This window comes from Bactrocera dorsalis, chromosome 5 (assembly GCF_023373825.1).
Source record: "Bactrocera dorsalis isolate Fly_Bdor chromosome 5, ASM2337382v1, whole genome shotgun sequence".
NCBI lineage: Eukaryota > Metazoa > Arthropoda > Insecta > Diptera > Tephritidae > Bactrocera > Bactrocera dorsalis.
Genome location: NC_064307.1, coordinates 58,703,799 through 58,721,600, shown reverse-complemented (window position 1 = coordinate 58,721,600; position 17,802 = coordinate 58,703,799). Strand labels below are relative to the sequence as shown.

The window sequence follows — 17,802 nt, the reverse complement described above, 5'->3', positions numbered from 1 at the left end:
AGTAGTGTAGAGACGTTTGCGCAAGAACAAGCGTCGAAAACGGCCGGAATTGTGGAAGAAACATTTACGGATTTCACAAGATAATAGTTCACCATCGCATCGAGCCACGATTGTAACCGAATTTAAAACCAAAAACGTAATGCCTACCATTGATCAACAACCAGGTTTGGTTTCGTGTGATATTTTTGGTTCTCCAATGGTACTTAAATACTTCGTATATTTCAAAAAATGACAACTTCCATTTTTTTCAATGCTACTAATATTAAAGAAGATAATTGAAAATATTATAAGTGTTATTATTTTGGACACAAAATTGTTTCCAGGTTCCTAAATTACCAAAAATGGTAGTAGATTACAGATAATTAATGAAAGTGATTCCAACTAATCTAAAACTAAGCTTGAAAAATTTTTAAATTTCTATTAAAATAACTATTTTCAATCACCTGAGCAACATGCTTGAAATTATCTGTACATCCTGAATTTCTCAATGATCTTCGTGGTCTTTCCACTTTCAACTTTGCCGAATACTCTTAAAAATGTCTAGTCTTTAAGTTTTCCAAAAGATTCTGCCAAAATAGTACTTATTTCACAAAAAAATGCTTTACTTTTCATCTACAAGTGCTCGCACCTCATTTGTTAGCAGTGAAATCTATATATGTATGTATGAATTCCCATTAAAAACCGCCCATAAATCCAAAGCAAATCAATAACTACACATCATTTTTTCTTCGTGCTCTTCTTCGTCTTCTTCAAGTATTCTAATGAATTTCCAAAGCTGCAGTCAATTTATTTTCATATTGCCTCAATCAATTTTACAAACCTTTGACCTATTAAATAAATAAATAACGTGCCAGACCGACATACAGGCAGGCAGACGCGACGCGACGCGTAGAGACAGTCCAACGCGCGGTGAAGCTTCATTCAAACAGCTATTTATGAATTTAGTGAAGATTTTTAATAACACCGTTGTTTGTTTGCGATCGTTCAGCAGTTACTAAGTTAGTGCAGGTTGGCGGCTTTGTGCGGTATCGAACGCCTTGAGGTGAAATTCCAGTTGCTGCCACAGCAAGCAATAATCAATCAAAATCGTTCATAACTAATGCTACGAAGCGACGTTAATGCGAACAGTTTACAATATATATGTATGTATGTATATAGATATTTATGAATATAAAATATATATTTATGTATCTATGTGTGTATATTTTTGTGTATATGAATCGTTCAGAATCGTTTCAGGTGCAGTTGGAAACAATGCTACTATTTTTTGTTACTAAAGCGACGACGACTAGCCCAGAGCATGTTTTGAAGAACATCGATCTGAACTCATTCCTCAGTTTTTTTGGCTATATAGCCTCTAGCTTATTGGCAGCAAATGTTTTCGAGATTATTAGCTTGATTCTAATGAACCATTTTTTAACTGGATTATTTTTGGATATTATGAATACACATATATGGTATATATAATTATCATTATTACAAAAAAGGTACACTGAAATTAGTGCAGTGAAAGCAAGTAATATTTAAATAGTGTTAACATCAGAATATTATCAAAATTATAAGATACTATCAGAGTTTTAAAATACAATTATTGTCAGAAGTAATATTTAAGATGAAGACCAACCAATATTGAAAGAGTCCGCGATTTCCATGGGTACTTTGTTTATCAAAGAATACTGCAGAAATCCCTTACCTAATGTGCCATAAGAGCCTCGTAATAATTTATTTATGGTGAATTTTGTTCTTAATATATCTATATGTTTGAGAGACCATTTGAAGTTGGAGAAAGCAAAATCTAGATAATACTACGGAAAGACTCTGCGAACTCTTCTAACCTGTTGATATTCGAAAGGTTCTATATAATAATTAATAATTTCAATACCGATACAGTATCATGGAACTAGAGATCAGAAGACTATTCATTACCCCTAGTAAGTATAATTCTGGATGCTGAACAATATACGAGTCATTTGTATATTGACTTTGTCACGACATAAACGTTGTCCAAGATTTTTTTGCAAAATTCGCCACGACGACAGATATGCCCAACGCTGGAGAACGACTGATTTGGGTCTTCCTCAATTGATGCGGTAGCGGCAGCAATATTCTCGACACTACGGGCACTCTTTGTCTCACTGGCACGGGAACATTTTTTACTGTGCCTGTGGATTCCAGTTTTTCCACTAGACGCTCAATTGTTGATCTCACAGTACGATTTTGACGATCATAACTGGGATGTAGCGGTCTTTAAGTTGAGGCCGCTGACTCCGAATTTTGGCAGTAAATTTTAATCATTTCGGCTCATTGTTGAATCGTATATATTTTTTATGGTAAAACCTTAAACCTTACTGAAGAGAAATGTCAAAGAAGCGGGAAAAATTATGGCGTCGTTTGTTGTCCCTATCGGTCTACGTTTGTAGCGTCCTTTTAAAAAGACCCCTTATAATATAGTCCAAGAAATATGTTTTTATATAATTTGTATCATGCATACCTAACAAATGATCCAAAGAGCTCCCGATAGCCTTTTGAACAAATATCCAATCACACGCTCCGAGATCGAGTAAATCATCTGATCAAATAGACTCGCTATTTTTTTATATTTGGAGGCAGCATCGAAAGCCGCAGTGCGGAGCTTTAATCCGCTAAACCTAACCTACTTTCAACTCATATCTCTACCACGGAACAACGGGATTGAATATTACTTCATACGAGAGAGAAATACTGTGTGTCTCCTCTATCAGGTCTCAGTCTGGTCCATGTAAACTGCAAACATAAACTGAATTAATGAAAATGTTTAATTTCTTCATGTGCAGTTGATCTCTATATTAGGGTGTTTTTGGCAGCTGACGACTAAAACATGGCGAAAATGATGTAGAACAATTTCAGGTAGTCTACTTTATCATGAGCTAAAGAAATGAAGAGATATAAGAAAGCAAAACTTAACACTAAAGGACCCCATTGACTCTGTGTGGTACCAAGATATATCTTCCACTTCTAAACTTGTATCAAAACTCTTTATGAAAATGGGAAGAAGATATCGATAAATTTTACAAAAAAATTCAAAATTTTAAAGAAATATCTGAAGCTTCGAAACTTAAAATACCGCTCACTAAGTATTCACTTTAAAGTGGGACAAAGCACTAAAATCTGGCAGAAAGTTACGAATAGAATCTACTTCTAAAAAAAATTCCATAAATCTTATGAATTCAATGCCGCAAACAACAAAGTGCAGCAGAGATGCACTTGCCACAACAAGAATATGCATAATATTGCAGCAACAACAACAGCAAGAGCAAATGTTAAAATTCTCATACACACACATACACACATTTACGAACATACTAATATATTTCGGCGTGGAACTAGCTGGACCGCCATGGAGTCGACCACAGCGACTGATTGACTGCTGCGTCCACTTGACATGTGAATCTCAAAGATTTGCACACATTTTTATGAGCCACACAAAAACGCATACTCACACACACACAGATGCATACGCACATGTGTTGAGCATCATTCGCATACTAACCAGTATATTTATTCGCCGTTTGGCATTCCAAGCGGTTTTTCGGTTGCCAAGAAAGATGAGCACGCTGACCTAAACACTTTGTACGATAGATGGTCAGTCTGATGGATAGTTGGTTGGATGGATGGTTGGTTGGTTGCTTGTTTGAGTATAGCAGTGGACAAATGGATTGTTGGTTGTTGCGTTGCTTGCTTATTTGCTTGAATATTTGACCGCCTTGACTGACTATTTACACGGTTCGTTCTGTTTTCGGTTGCTGTTGTTATTATTATTATTTTTGCTGTTGTTGTTGTTTTGCGATTGATGTACATTTGAATTGATGGGTGGCGGTGGTTGCAAGCATTTTTGTTTGTAAGTGGCATGCAATCGCAATGGATTGTTGCACGTTTGTTAGCGGTCAGCGTGTTGCGAACAACGGCAACAACAGCGGCAATCACAAAGTTTCAGGGATTTCGCATCTGTACCGGCAATGCTTGTAGAAACATATAGTATATGCTAAATGTTCTGTAGATGGCGCCCAAATTATAACTGCAAATTCGGTAGGGCTTTTTGCTCTGTAGTGTTATAGTATTCGTAAAATATATATGTAGGTATGTGCCATATTCTACTTATGTGGCATATTTTGAGTTCATGTGTTGAAGGATGTAGGAAATGTTCTTACCATTATCTGTCAATATTGTTTAGATTTTGTATTAAATACTTTTGTTTCCTAGACGACGCATAACCGAGCTTTCGGATGCTGACTCCTATCCTATAAAGAGTCCCATGAATCTTAACAACAATTTCAACAAAATATAACAACATAGTATTTATTTATGAAAAAAGCGCATCTGAAAGTTTATTATTGCTTTCTTAAAAAAAAATGTTTCTTAGGTCTATTCTGAAATCGTTCGGAGGTATATTTCGAAGTTCTAACTATTAGGCGGATGTATGGTTGACTTAAATATACAGCTTTGAAAATTATTTGCAACGTGTACCCCTTTAACTTAATCATTGAGGGACCAAAGCCCGGTAAATAACCTCGCCTTCATTTTATTCCCATATTTTCCGATATATGGTGTGTAAAGATTGTCGGAAGTTCGAAAATCGTCATAGCTCGCATGTGGGGGCTAAGAGAAGTATTCAATTCAACCCGATTTTGACAAACACACAAGAGTATTTGATAATAGATCTCCCTAAGTTTCATTTAAATATTTAACACTTTGACCGAAATTTCCTTTACGGGTTTAGGGCCAGGCACTGGGGTCTTCATGTTCGGTAACTAGGAGCTTGAATAGCCTTAATTCGGTTTGGACAGTTGTGGTCATATGATAACACGCAGGGGTGTAATGAGGTAAAGTCATGCTTCTGGGTAAGCAGTTACACGCGTAGGGCTATGTCCAATTCCTACTATTGCATCCTTGCCATGCACCCTGGAAAGGTGGGTAACACAACCCGGCTAAAAGAGAGGAAGCTTCAGGGGAGGCACTCCGACATTTTCGGTTTAAGGCTCCACTGAAGTTTAATTACAGAGTCTGTTCATTAGAAGTGCGGCTTCGAGCGGGCCTCAGTATTGAAACAATATATAAACGTGTATAAAATTTTATACTACTGCCCTAGCGGGGTTGTGTGCTGGGTTTGGAAACCGCCACGTAGAACCCACTCCCAATAGAAAAGACGCAACAGCCTCGAATGAAAGACTCCACTTTCGATGACGAACATAGTAACCGAAATGGTTCAAGGGAATCCACCTGGAATGTCCGGTCCCTAAATTAGGAAGGAACCTATGCCTAGCTGGTTGATGTCCTCGATAGAGTCAAGGCTGACATCACCGCCGTCCAAGAAGTGCGATGGACGGGACAGAAATTTTACCGAGTAGGTCCTTATAGCGTTTACTACAGCGGCCCTATAAAGGAGCGCACATTCGGTGTGCCACTCTTGGTTGTAGAAAGACTCAGTCGTCGATTCCTGGCATTCAGTCCGGTAGATGAGCGTCTGCCAAAATCCGCATTAGAGCAAAATTGTTCAGCATAATTCTGATTTGCACCCACCTCCCGATGGAAGAGAAGGACGATATGAGCAAAGTTGAGTTTTATGAGCGACTGGGATACGCTTATGACAACTGCACCCACCACAATGTAAAAATTGTAGTTGGCGATTTTAAAAATTAAAAAATTGAGCCTCCATGGCGAAACCTCTCCAAATGGTTTAAGGCTGATCATTTTCGCAGGGGCCCGAAATATGGTTGTTTGTAGTGCTAGTTGCAAGCACAAGAAACTTCATCAAGCTACTTAGCAATATCCGGACTCGAACCACTATACAAATATATAACTGAACGGCACGCTCGGGCAGAAATAAGTAAATCAAAAATTTCACTATACCGTTAAATATTGTAAAATATAATAAAGAATAATCTCCCATCATACCTCAAACATTGATATAATGGGTGATGCAGAAACTCTTTATTAATTCAGATGAGTAAAAATTATGATAAGCTTCTTGTAATTGTTTCCCAGCTCTATTACTGCTGCTGTTTCATATAATGCTTCAAATTCCATTGTATTGTATCAATCCGCTTAATTGTAGCATTAAATACTCATATATACAAAATCAATAGGTATGGAAAGACTTAAGACAGAAAATCGACAAAGCTCTCACTAAATTTTACTCAGCGAGAAAATCAAAATTATTATTTGTTTTAACAACGATATTTACTGGGATCGTTATTGAATTGCATCTTTCTTCGAACACAAGTCAGTTGTAGAAAGATGAGCTGCAGTGCAATGAGAAGAGTATAAAATTTCTATAAGCGCATTTGGTCGCAGGCAGAAAAACTGCAAACGCAATCAGCAAGGCGCAACTAATGAAGTCGAAGTGTAATTGTAATCGTGTTGGTAATTAAATTTTCTTCGCAACTTTACTACTGTTGTTGTTATTTCTTTTTCATTTGATTTGCTTACATAGGTATTGCTCTCACAAGTGGAATAAATCGCGAATAGTTTCAATTTTTGATTTTTGTTTAGTGCAGCACTACTAAAATTTTCACAGTAAGTTTACTAGGAAGATTTTCATAAACGCAAACCATATCCGGGCGGTACAACAAAAATGTGTGGCATCGTCGGTGGTAAGAATCTATGCGAAATATTGGAGCATCTTTAATGAGATTTCTTGAGGTGTTACATAGAGTTAGAAGGCCAAAAACTAAACGATTTTTCAAGAATTTGTTCTGAGAAAACGTTTGAATTTATTGATACAAAAACTCATACAAATACTATGGTATTTCATAATTATATTTTAAGACTTAGTATTAGTAAACATATTTCTTTGGAAAGGAATTGAACTCTGAACTCGATCCTCTGAAATTAAAAAACCAAACAGATGTCGTTAAAGTAATGTTAAAGCTAGTAATTAATAAGGAATACACAAAATAATTTTTTTTTTGACAAAATATCGGATTCTAAAAAAAAAGTCGATTTTTGACCAAATTCTTGTTTATAAAACAAATTATCGGTGAGAAAAAATCTTCAATTTATTACTAAAAGATTTTTCAAATTTGTGTGTAACTTCGAAACAATTCACCGGGACGATATGAAATTTTCTGTGGGTATTTTTAAACATATGTACATTTAGAAAACAAAATAAATAAAAATCGTTTTTTTTATTATTATCCCTTAAGTATTAATAAGATATTGGTATTGACATTGATATGAGCGTAAAGTTCATGAAATAAGAATTATTGGCGTTGCTTTTGATAAAGGTATTGGTATTGGTATGTATTGGTATACTATATATATAGGCTACTTGGTATTGGTATTATTATTGGTATACATTGGTCTTGGTATTGGTGTTGGTATTGTTAAAGATATAGGTACTGGTATTTGTAATGGTATTGGTAATGGTATTGGTATTGGCATTGGCATTAGTATTGGAATTAGTATTTGCATTGTTATTGTTATTGGTTTTGGTATAGGTTTTGGTATTGGTATTGGTACTGGTATTGGTAATGGTATTCGTATTGGTATTGGTATTGGTATTGGTGTTGTTATTGGTATTGGTATTGGTATTGGTATGTATATTGGTAATATTAATGGTATTGGTATTGGTATTGTTGGTATTGGTATTATCATTGGTATTGGTGTTGGTATTGGTATTGGTATTGATATTGGTGTTGGTGTTGGTATTGGTATTGGTAATGGTATTATCATTGGTATTGTTATTGGTGTTGGCTTTGGTATTGGTATTAATATGTATGTTGATATTAGTAATCGTAATCATATTATTATTGGTTATGATATTGATATTGCCAATGGTAGTGGTACTGCTATTGTCATAAGTAGTGGTATCGGTAATGGAATGATAAGTGTGGCGATCTAGTTAATATTTCTATGAAGTCAAAAGCTGAAGCTGCAGTATGTAGCTCATTCATTGTATAATACCCTGTGTATTTCTGCTCTGCTGTGTCTAATTCACATATTTTGTAACAAAAAAATTAATTAACTTACTGCAAGTTAAATAAAATTTTATTAGTGCTAAGAAAGTGCAAAATAAAACAACCTAGTTAAAATAAAACTGAGTGAAAATAAAATGTGTAGCTGTTTGTGTGCCATTTTTATACACATTTAGTGCCAAATAAATTAGTACTACTGAACTTAACTAACAAAAAATGTCGAACAAGAGAAAGGACCGCAGCACAATGCACCAAATGCCAATGAATTCTAGTTGAAATGAAAAGCTGGCAACAAATAAAAATAACAAAGAGAAAATAGTTCTTTAGAATTCGAAAGTATTTTAATCCGTTCTTCTGCTGTAAAGCTATAAGCATTGCACCGTTGCACATCGACAGCTACTGCCCATCCTTGCCACTTACCTCCACAAAGCCACTCAGCGCATTGTCTGCTTTGTCGCTTTGGTGCTTTAGTGCCCATTTTTATTATCGACTTGTGCTTGTGCTGCCAATGCACTTGTTCCTTTATCTGTCTGTCTGTGGCCTAACTGAAAATCCCGACTGTCTGCCACTGCCACAACGGCAGCCAAACACATGGACATACTTACATACATATGCAAATAGACGCGCATGCGCACACGTATCCTCAGCCCTGGGAATTGCACTTCAACATGTTATCCATGCTCCAGCACTTGCCCTGCATGGTCACAAAAGGTGACACAACAGCAGCAGTTGCACAAACCCACACACACACATATACTTACACCGAACTTATGGAGCAATTGCCAACGCAGCACCTTGCCACAGAGCAGAACATCGTCTAGTAGCTGTGCTTATTGGCTGCCTGTCTGCCACACAGCGCTGTGTGGCGCGGATACACGGTTGCTACATGCTTGTTGCACGGCTGATCAGCGCGAAGTAAAACGTAGTTCAAGCGGAAGCACCTTCGGTGTCGCGGCGGTCAGGCAGTTCTGCGACTATGCGGCCTGTCGAATGTGTGCGCTGCCTGCCTGGCGGTGGGCAAATCTGTTAGCCCCAGTTATGCTGCGCCGCGCACCACATTACATCCCATCGCACTGCAACGTTTCGTAGAGTCGCATCACACATCTGTATATTGCCACTTTAGTTCAGTACGAGTATATCTCGCTTGCTGTGCTTGGCAGTTGTCTTCACTTCGGTTTAGTCTTTTCATTCGGTTCATGTGAGCTTTCCGTTTTTACACTGCTTTAGTTTCAGTGCGCTGCGCTGCTATGCATGTGTGTACAGAATCGATCAGCTCGCGATTCGTTTCGGTTCGATAGTAGCTGGTGCACTGATGGATGGATGGCCGGCCGCCAGGCAGTCAAATAGGCTGCTGAATAGACAGATCGATATAGATTTATACTTCGTACATGTGTCGAATCAGTTGAGTTCAAGTGGGTACACAGTTGGCGATGACACACTGTGCGAAATTGATGCATGAAGGGAAAATAATTGGTTGTCGAACGATTTATTTCACTTAGAGTTACATTTGATCTTGACCTACATAAAATTAGCATTGCCCGGGGTCATGTTTTCATGATCATGGTTGTGGTTACCCATGGAATTGGTTTTGATGGTTGTATGTATTGTCATTACTTATCTTTGCCTCAAATATGACGTTGATATTGCACTTGGTTAGACTTATGTCTTAAGCCTTTCTGAGTGGGTTTTATGTTAGGAATAAGTTATAGGAACGATCGTACTCTTGGAGTCAGCTTTAGCCCCGTAAGTGGTCTAATTGTTGGTATTGTAACTATATATGAAAGTATTAATAATGGTGTTGAAATTGGTATTGGTATTTGTACTGGTAAAGGTATTAGTATTGGTAATGATACTGGTATTGGCATTGGTACTGATATTGGTATTGGTATTTGTACTGGTGCAGGTATTAGTATTGGTAATGGTACAGGTATTGGTATTGGTGCAGACTTGGTGTTGGAAAAGATTAATAATGATACTGGTATTGGTACTGATATTGGTTTTGGTATTGGTAATGGTAATGGTATTGGTATTGGTACTGATATTGGTATTGGAAAAGACTAGTAATGGACTGGTATTGGCATTGGTATTTGTACTGGTATAGATATTAGTATTGGTAATGGTATTGGTATTTGTATTGGTTCTTAATTGGTATTGTGAAATATTTCTAGTTATCTTTCATGCGTTTGGTTTTGGTTTAGTATTATGTTTCGAATGCTATTCTGACATTCCGCTGATTTTATGTACATAGATAGATTTCGTTCAGTGCATCTGATATAATTATTACCTTTTTCAACCATTAAATTGTTTGAATATCTAAGTCGAATATAAAAGGCATTTGTAATAAAAATTTAAATGAATAAACTAAGTAAATGTATTAATCGATTTCCCAGCTCAGTAAAGAGATCCAGAGCAGTCAATCGTAAAGTTAAAAATTAAATAAGTCGTAGTTAGCTTTCTTTTCCATTCATTTAAATCTCCTTAATTAATTTAGTTAATGGTGCCGAAAATTAATTATTCGGACATACGAAATGAACCAACTTCTTACTTTAGAGAAATTTGTATTTCAACTTTTGGAACTATGCAAATAGTTATATGTATGTTGAAATACAATAACCATACTTAATATAAATTTAAAATATTTTCTAGTTTCTTGTTAAAATTCTTATATTTTGAGTAAACAAGCAATATCGGATGCCTCATTCTTTGCTTTGATTTGTGAACTGAAATCTTCAGTTCTTACTTGAAAGGAAAATGGAGTACACTCATTATACTGTTGCAACCCCCATATACCATTTAATATAAAAAATTTTGAACTTCCTGGTGACTTTGTACCGCAAATATAGACCAATGTGTGAGTTATCCCAATGAAAATAAGAGACCGTTATTTATTCAGAACAGTGTACCCTTGTGCCTGATATAGATAAATTTGAGCAAAAACTTGGCATATCCCCTAAATAACTAATACCAAGGTCTTCGAACATCCGACTGGCTTACTCTACATGATTGGGTTTACACCTTAAATTATTTCCCTGGCTTTGATTTTTGCAAGTTACAAGAGCTTAAAATGTTCGGCTACACTCGAACTTAGCGCTTCCTTACTTGTTTTCTTATAACTTTATAAAACACTTCTCACTACTTTGTACTCTTCTGATATTATACTTATTATTTTTAACGAGAGCAATATTAAAAAATAAATTTAAGTTGGCTTAGACAATAATTATCTAGCTGACAAGTTGGTGCAGCAGGGGCAGTGAGTGCCATCTCTGATCCGAAATACAGCATGGAAGCTTTTTAATGTATATAATTTATATAAAATTAGTGCCCCAAAAAGTAGACGAAACCAACTTCACCCAACACAGAGCAATATTTGTTCCTCCCAAGCATCAAAACATTTATGAAAAGTATTTTAACATTCCTCAAAATTCCAATCAGCACATATCACAGAGCAAACTCATCAACGAATGCCAGGCATAGAATTTATTGATGAACGACGTTTGTGCCCTCGATTTTCCGCATCGATTAAGTAGAAGCCAATCACGTACAATTCCCACCATTCACGAAACAGAAAACGAAAATGAAGCCACCAAAGGGAAAATACATACAAACATATACATGTAAGAAGTACGCTATTACCGTGTATAATTTATGCAGCGCAAAAATGTTTAAAGATGCCTTGAAATATCGCTGAGTGTGTGTGTGCTTATGACTTGTACCGCAACTATTACTATGAATGAGGATCATCAACAAGATCAGCCGACACGAACGGCTTGAGCCAAAACTGGAAGAGGAAGACGCTTTTGATACACCTAAAATCAGTTACAACAACAACAAAGAATGATGTAAAGAAAACCGTAAATGGTGCAGATGAGTGTTAGATGTTGAGCGGCTAGACAAACGAATGCCGATCAACAATCGGCTAGACACACTCGCACAAGGCAGCGCGACTTCGTAACGCCAAATTTGTGTGCGGCTGTCATAAAACAAGATTATTGGCATTATTGCATTCAAGTGTTGACAGCATAATAAAATAATTGTCGACAACTAGGCAGAAACGCAAAAAAAAACTTTTAACTACAACAACAAAAGCAGAGTATCGGCAAAATAAGATGCTGTGATCGCAACAAATCAGGCAAAATGTAGTCGATTCGCCTGGATCATGTCGACTCTCATGTAAAACAACTTAAGAAACAACAATAACAACAACCATCACAACCAAAGTCACACTTGGCAACAAGCGTCGAACGACAAGGGCAACACAGCAACAACAATGCGATCAATAGCCGCATGCAGAGCAACCAAATCACGCCAATCAACAACGAATGCCATAGCAATTGCCTCTCTGGTGTTGAAAGCAGTAAGGCATATTAGATCTCGAACATGGCAGCTACGGCACCTCGGCCGCAAACGCACGAATTGTGCCAAGCCGCCCGCAAACTCAGCCGGGGAGGGGGTGCTCATCATATTTTTGCAACAAGATCAAACGAATTGTGCGACGCTGCGGCGTTGTCGTGTGCAAAACGATAAAAGTGTAACAACAACAAAGCGAAAACATTTCAAAATGTGTTCTACACTTTAGTCATTTGAAGAGGCTACAAGCACATAAATGAGCCACAACGCGAACGCTGCCCAGTCGGGTCAGCAAAGGCGAAAAGCAGAGCAATCTATGGCCGAACGCAACGCGGTTCAAGTGCCAGCGCCAGCATTATAATTCACCCTCATTTCGTAATAAATTGCTCTCAATTGATCACGACAAACGCGAAATATCGACAACAGTTACAACAAAAGCAATAACTAATGTGGTATGACTCGGCTGAAGATCATAACGCACCGGTAATTCATATCAATGGTCTATAAGTACGAAGTATCTTCTTCGTTGTATTTGTTGTTGTCAAAATATGCATAGTTTATGTAGTCGATCGATGGGAAAAAGAAGTTATAATGAAAGTAGAGGAGAGTTGTGTGCTGCTGTGGAGTGAGGATTTTTCACTAAAGCATGAATCAAGCTAAATATGTATCGATTGTGTTGGTCTCTTAATGTTGTCGAGGTGTTGATGGCGTCTCGCAATATATAAAAATATTTCATGTTATAAGCATTATGCCTTAATGAATTTTATCATTATGTTTCGATAGCTTATGTCTTCAAAAATACTATACTACTAATTTAAGTCGAGTATATCTTTGAGATAGTTTTAAGTTACAGACTTCTACGTAGACGCTTAGTTCAATCAGCTCCTTCAGTTAATCTTTAAACGAGCTTTCCTCAAAACTATATTTTTCAAATTTTCTTGAGGCAATGATCTGATCATAAGTAAATTCAGCAAATGTTTTTGCTCTGATCAAAAATAACATTCTCGCAAACCAAAAACGACCAAAATTTTTTGACAAAATCAAGTTTCTTCCAAAGTCCAAAAATTTTGCAGTGGTTTCTTAATTAATAAATTCAGATCATCTTAGTTGTTCAGCTCTTCTTTAGATTCGAGAAATCGACTCAATTATATAAATTTGGCAAATTTTCTATCTAAAAGTGCACTTCTTTTCTAGAAATCTTCGGATACCATTTGATCAAGCTAATAGTATTTATATCATAATTATTCATTATTATAAGGTTTTTGAATGGGATTCATTTTAATTATGCTCTACCAAGTTCCCTTTTTCATTTTCACAAGAATTTCGGTTCCATGGGTTAGCATGTCTACCTAAAAAAATTTAAAATCTTCAGCATTAATTTTAAGCTCCATATAGTACTGGTTTCCTACTTATTTGATTCCACAAACTTGTTACAGCAATAGAATAAAACAGTCTCGATATAATTTTGATTCTATCTAAATAAACTATACAGGTATAAGACTTACCACGATTGAATTTATACTTTTTTTTAAATAAAGCTGGAATATTTTCTTATTGAACACCATAACAAGTGCTTTTCTTTACAGTTTCACAAATTTCTACGAATTTCAAATGATCCTCTAAACATTACTCATCAAATGGACTAGCTTAAGATTTTGCCTCACACCATTGTCACCACCGCCGTCCCACTTTAGCAAAAGCATATCCTCGCCATCCATTTCCAAGCCCAGCCGATAGTACTTCTACTCTGCCAAGCCGAAAGTGTAGCTGAGTCGTGGTGCAAATGATGCAGCTTACTTAGCGCTATCCAATAAGTAAAAACAAACCGAATCAATGGCACTGCAAGTGTTGGCAAAAAGGAAAAGAGGCTGACAGAAAAACAGTCGAGACAAACATTCAATCGTTACGCCGATTTAACCATCGATCGCTGATCGTTACTTCGTTTTGGTTTGATGAATTATGTAGAGCACGAAAATGAACGTGTTGAAGGCAAACGGATCACGCTTAACCACCACATTTTTCTGTTCGTTTCACGCTTGTTTTTGCAATTTTTTAGCGAAAACTTTTTTCTTCATTTTCTTGCTTATCTCTCTGTGCTCAAAATGAGGAATCACGATATTTTGAGAGTTGTGAGGAAAAAAATGTAAAAATAAGTAATTTTAACAAAAAGAAGCATAATTGAAAAAAGGGAAGCAAAAAATCGCGACTGATGGGTGATCACACTCATAGTTTTGAGGTAAAAGTTGGTGGCACGAATTCAGAAAATGAAGTTTAAAGTATTCAACAAGAAATGTGCTTGGCATGCCAAAGGTTACTAGAAGATTGGATGGGGTCACACGACCACAACAAGTGACTAAAAAGATAAACTTAATAAGAGTCTGATAATAATTATCAAAATCTAAGTAAAAAAAAATGTAAAGGCTGTTTTTTGACTCATTTTTAAATTAAAGAGGTTACTCCATCTTTAATTAATTGCGTTTAGCTTTAAAAAATAAAACATATGCTAAAACTTTATAAATATTATATTATTAAATTATTTTTCGAACTCTACAAAATTTGTAGACCTCAAATTTTTATAAAAATTTAAAGTTAAAAAAGCAATAACTTAGATATGTTTGTTGAAAATTTTTAAAGATTCATAGGTATATAAGTCTCCATAAAGTGGAGACTTTTTAGAAAATTTCAGCAAGCATTTACATCGCAACATAACGAAAATCGCAATCAAACCCGTGAACAGCTGATTATTTTTTTATGGAAAACATCTCTTGAAAGTCTCCAAAAATGGAGACTTACAAAATCAATAATTGTTAACGATGAAAATGAAAAATTACAAGTTATTTATTTTTATTTGCATATAGAAAACATATTTTGAAAGTCTACAAAAAGTGGAGACTTAAAAAAACATTAAATTTCTAACGCTGAAAAAATATTACATGTATTTTATTTATTTTAATTTCCTCTAATTTGTAAAGTATATGAATTCAAATACAATTACGGATACTATCAGCCTAAGCATCACTTTCAACTTTTTCATAAACAATGCCCTATTGAGCAAAACTGCTTTGCGTGTCGAGTTTTTAGTAAATTTACATACATACAAATGTGTGTGCTTATACCCATTCAAGTAACTACATATGCATACACTGAAGAGTTTTCCGTTCGTGCTGTTATTTGCGCAAATCAAATGCATTTGTATCCTGCAGGCAAAACATGGTATATTTGCTTGCTTTGGAGCTCCTTAATCATCACCGCCTCTCGCATTAGCTTCGGCTCTACAAATGCTATCAAATCACATAGCAATTTTACTCCTATTTTGTAAATTCTCATGGAAACAAATCTCAATTTGTGCATATGCATTACTTGATATGCGTTTACATGCATATTTCATGAAGCATGTTTGTGGTACATATTAAGATTTAACCCGCAGGCAATCTCCAAATATAGTTAAGTTGAGTGTTTGTTTGTTTTAGTTGATGTGTTCTCTTTTCACAGTTTGAAGTGTGTGAATGGAATTTTAAGTACAAACCCTGTTGGAAATTTTGTGAGTTTGAAAGTTGTCACAAAAAAGTTTTTCGGGAAGTGTGGTATATATATGTACATTTTGAACTAGTATATATACGATTGTAATTTCTGACATTTAACCGACTGCAACCGTAGACTGCCTCATTATGTTGGCTATTGTAAACTGACTATTTGTGAAGTAATTTCTATCCTGCTGATTTCTCTTCAGGGTAGCCAAATAAACTGTTATATTCACTATTGATTGCATGCATTCATATTTTTCAGAACGTGCATACATATCCACTAATTCCCACCTCAATATGTGCAGAGTGTAAATGTGAGTTTTGGGAATGCTAAAATAAACCATAAGGAAAATGCAGGCTCTCTTTAGCGACGTATGTAATTGCCCGGCAAAGAACTAACTCCAAATTTCATAAATGAAATATTAAACACTATTCGAAGAAATAAAAAACCAAGAAGCTTCTTATTCGTTTCAAAATTTTGTCGAAAAATAATCAAAAATAACATAAAATCTTCTTCGGATACATTCTGCTAATAGATACATAGATATGCTGAGATTCATCTAAATACAAGTTATTCACTTCTTTATACAAATTAAATCCAAATTTTACTTTCTGGCAAACTATATGCCGACCAATTAGATTCTTTAGAACTTGAACTAGGGAAAATAGAAATTGTGCTCATTAGCACTCGACAAATCGACAAAGAATGTTGCTCACCAAAAGAGGATGTGAGATTACTTATCAGCCATAGCTGAAGTAACTTGGGAGTCCCACAAGTCAGGTGAAGCAAATGAAATATACTTATAACGCTTTATCGATATTGATATTGATGACAAATAGATGTAGCGATGTAGCGTGCATTCCAGCTGACGATTTTTAATGGCAACATTAATGAGATCGGTTATGCTATATTTGGACCCTATAAGGATACAAACCCTAGACATAAATTCTGCAATTCGAATAATAAGTGCTAACCGAATCATATCAACAGATGCGGCTGTAGTATTAGACATCATGGCGCCCAATGACAGGGGAACGAAGTCGCGCAAGTATACCAACTATCAGAGCTGTTTATAGGAGAAAAAAGGAGAGAAACCCGTGAACATTATAATGGGCTGGAACAGGGGTAATCGTTACCCAAAGAAAAGTGGTACTACAGACTGGATATGAGACATCCATACGTAGCTAGATAGACAACATGCAGACCAGAATTTTGGACTTAACTGAAATACTGAGTGGACATGGACGCTTTATAAAGTATCTGTTCCAGTTTCAACATTACGTTAGTACGTACTGTGCATTGAAGACTATGGGCACGCATGTATTTTTGCAGTGCCGTATTTTATAAATAGTTTAATGCTGGAAACTTTATAAGCGTATATTGTATGTACTATGTGTCAGCAGCCTTGTGGTCCAATATAGAAGTTATATGCCGCCTCCGAATGATTAATGGATTTAAAGGCAACTTTGTTTTTCATGGCAGAAATATTCTCACAAATTTTCTAAAGAAGTAAATCGTGCCTTGAATGAAACTCTGATCTTCCGTAACTTTTTATAAATTTTTTACACATTTTCTATGCACTTGGGCCTTCTTATCAGAATAATAAAAGTTTGAGTAATCCTACAAATATCACTTGAGGAGTTCTGTTATTAAAAAATTAAAAAAAAAATCACAGAAATGTCAATAAAATTTTGTTTAAATTTCACTTTGAATAATCCAAAATTCTGTTTTAAAAAAATTGAAAAAATCTTCAAAAAAATGTCCAAAAAATTTATTTTATAATTAGTTTTTACATATATATATGAGCACTAAACTTGTGCCAATACCAGCTTTAGCTTGCAACTAATAGCTTCATTTGATCCACTTTGTCAGCAAGTAACGCATAAACTTACCGTTACGCCGCAGACACATTTATCAACATTAAGAATCATTCAAAATGAGTATAACAGGAACTGAAACATTTATATACCATCATTTG

At 35.7% G+C, this 17,802-nt stretch overlaps 1 protein-coding gene across 1 annotated transcript; it reads left to right on the top strand.

Moving 5' to 3' along the window:
* Positions 1–9,641: 9,641 nt before the first annotated feature.
* LOC125778901 (uncharacterized) lies at positions 9,642–10,013 on the top strand. The gene has a single exon (XM_049458515.1). It carries the CDS (start codon positions 9,642–9,644, stop codon positions 10,011–10,013), a length of 372 nt encoding a protein of 123 aa, XP_049314472.1.
* Positions 10,014–17,802: the final 7,789 nt, after the last annotated feature.

Coding starts and splice junctions, on each gene's coding strand:
- LOC125778901 (XM_049458515.1), top strand. CDS start 9,642: ATGTTAGGAATAAGTTATAGGAACGATCGTACTCTTGGAGTCAGCTTT.